General features: G+C 48.3%; 1 protein-coding gene across 8 annotated transcripts in view; it reads left to right on the top strand.

The window, feature by feature from the left end:
- Positions 1 to 2500, top strand: part of LOC124009295 (receptor-type tyrosine-protein phosphatase F) — a 462304-nt gene that overhangs the window by 352668 nt on the left and 107136 nt on the right. For all 8 annotated transcript variants that reach the window (XM_046320941.1, XM_046320940.1, XM_046320945.1 and 5 more), the window contains 2 exons: positions 1326 to 1443; positions 1781 to 1911. In XM_046320941.1, coding sequence (XP_046176897.1) covers positions 1326 to 1443; positions 1781 to 1911 — 249 coding nt within the window. The remainder of the gene's footprint in view (positions 1 to 1325; positions 1444 to 1780; positions 1912 to 2500) is intronic.

Below are 2500 nucleotides of genomic sequence, written 5' to 3' on the forward strand. Positions count from 1 at the left end.
TGTGTGTGTGTGTGTGTGTGTGTGTGTGTGTGAGTGTGTCTGAGTGTGTGTGTGTCTGAGTGTGTGTGTGTCTGAGTGTGTGTGTGTCTGAGTGTGTGTGTGTCTGTGTGTGTCTTTGTGTGTGTCTCTGTGTGTGTCTTTGTGTGTGTCTTTGTTTGTGTCTTTGTGTGTGTCTGTGTGTGTGTCTGAGTGTGTGTGTGTGTGTGTCTGTGTCTGTGTCTGAGTGTGTGTCTTTGTCTGTGTGTGTGTGTGTGTGTGTGTGTGTGTGTGTGTGTGTGTGTGTGTGTGTGTGTGTGTGTGTGTGTGTGTGTGTGTGTGTGTGTGTGTGTGTGTGTGTGTGTGTGTCTGTGTCTGAGTGTGTGTGTGCGTGTGTGTGTGTCTGTGTCTGTGTCTGTGTCTGTGTGTGTCTTTGTGTGTGTCTGTGTGTGTGTCTGTGTGTGTGTCTGAGTGTGTGTCTGAGTGTGTCTGTGTGTGTGTGTGTGTGTGTCTGAGTGTGTGTGTGTCTGAGTGTGTGTGTGTATCTGTGTGTGTGTGTCTGTGTGTGTGTGTGTGTGTCTGTGTGTGCGTGTGTCTGTGCGTGTGTGTGTCTGTGTGTGTGTCTTTGTGTGTGTCTGTGTGTGTGTCTGTCTGTGTGTGTGTGTGTCTGTGTGTGTGTCTGTGTGTCTGTCTGTGTGTCTGTCTGTGTGTGTGTGTGTGTGTGTGTGTGTGTGTGTCTGTGTGTGTGTGTGTCTGTGTGTGTGTCTGTCTGTGTGTGTGTGTGCGCTCGCTGCAGTTCCAAAGCTTCAGGTTTGTTCCGGTCCATCTTGTGTGTCAGTGTTTTCTGTTTCCGGTTTGTTCCGGTCATATAAATGTTTTGATACGTTGTGCCCTACTGAACATGACCCAGGTATGACCACTGACACACGGGGCCCTGTTCAGTTCTGGTTCCTCTGTTTGTTTCTCTGGGTTTGTGTGTGTTTGGCTAAGTGCTTTATGGTGACAGACACAGTACCTTCTTAAAGAAATTTAAAAACCTTTCTCCATTTTAGACATCAGTGTTGATGGAAAATACATTTATTCAATGTTTCTGAATTGGCATCAAACTAGACACTGTAGGTGGATGGAGAAAGGTGTGTGTGTGTGTGCCAAGCTTAAGCAAATAAGTGTGTGTGTGTGTGTTTGTGTTTCGATGCATTCTTGTCTAAGGGGGTGGCGTTTTTTGGATACGTGAAGTAAGGCGAACGTGTCGCTCACACACACACAGTCTGCGTGGTCGACCTCTAACCCCTGACCTCTAACCCTTGACCCCTAACCTCTAACCCATGACCATATGTTGCTTCTCTCAGGAGGCCACCATCACTGGTCTGCACTCCGAGACCACCTACTCTGTTACCGTGGCAGCCTACACAACCAAGGGAGACGGGGCGCGTAGCAAGGCTAAAGTCATCACCACCACCGGAGCAGGTGAGATACCGTTACTGGGCCACTGGGGGGGGGGGGGGGGGGATACCGTTACTGGCCACTGGGGGGGGCAGATACCGTTAGTGGCCACTAGGGGGAATACCGTTAGTGGCCACTAGGGGGAGATACCGTTAGTGGCCACTAGGGGGGATACCGTTACTGGCCACTGGTGGGGGGGGGTGATATGGGGGGGGGATACCGTTACTGGCCACTAGAGAAGCAGGAGGAGAACTCAGATGTTCTGCAGAGAGCCAAACTGAACAAGAATGTATAGTTGAGGGGTCGGCCTGTGTGATGTATGAAGCTTACCTCATATATCTTCTCTTACTCCCCCCCCCAGTCCCGGGTCGCCCCACCATGATGATCAGCACCACTAACAGTGACACCGCCCTGATCCAGTGGCAGCCTCCTAAAGACATGGTGGGAGAAATGATGGGCTACCAGCTGCAGTACAGACTCCGAGAGGACACGGTAGATATCTTTTACCATCCTGTATTCATGAAGTATCTCCAGAGTTGCTGATCTAGGATCAGTTAGGTCCTTTAGATCATAATGAATGTGATAACATGGATAAGGGAGGACCTGATTCTAGACCAGCGCACAGAGACGATTTCTGAATTCGGTCCTAGGACCACTTTGGAAATAAATGTTTTTAAAGGGGAAGTTTTGGGATTTTGAACTTGCTGTTTATGGCTCCAACTTCCTCACCGTGAAAGTAGCCTATAGGCCAGGAGGAACTGTAATCGTTGGTTCGGGTTTCAACTTCCCCTTTAATTACTGCTTTCAGTACTATTCTCTGAGATCAAAGGCACATGATATTGATATACGGCGCCTTCGGAAAGTATTCAGACCCCTTGACTTCTCCCACATTTTGTTATGTTACAGCCTAATGGTGAAATTATTTCAATTTTCGTTTTTTTTCCCCTCACCAATCTACACACAATACCCCATAATGACACCACAATACCCCATAATGACACCACAATACCCCATAATGACACCACAATACCCCATAATGACATCACAATACACCATAATGACACCACAATACCCCATAATG

This window comes from Oncorhynchus gorbuscha, linkage group LG22 (assembly GCF_021184085.1).
Source record: "Oncorhynchus gorbuscha isolate QuinsamMale2020 ecotype Even-year linkage group LG22, OgorEven_v1.0, whole genome shotgun sequence".
NCBI lineage: Eukaryota > Metazoa > Chordata > Actinopteri > Salmoniformes > Salmonidae > Oncorhynchus > Oncorhynchus gorbuscha.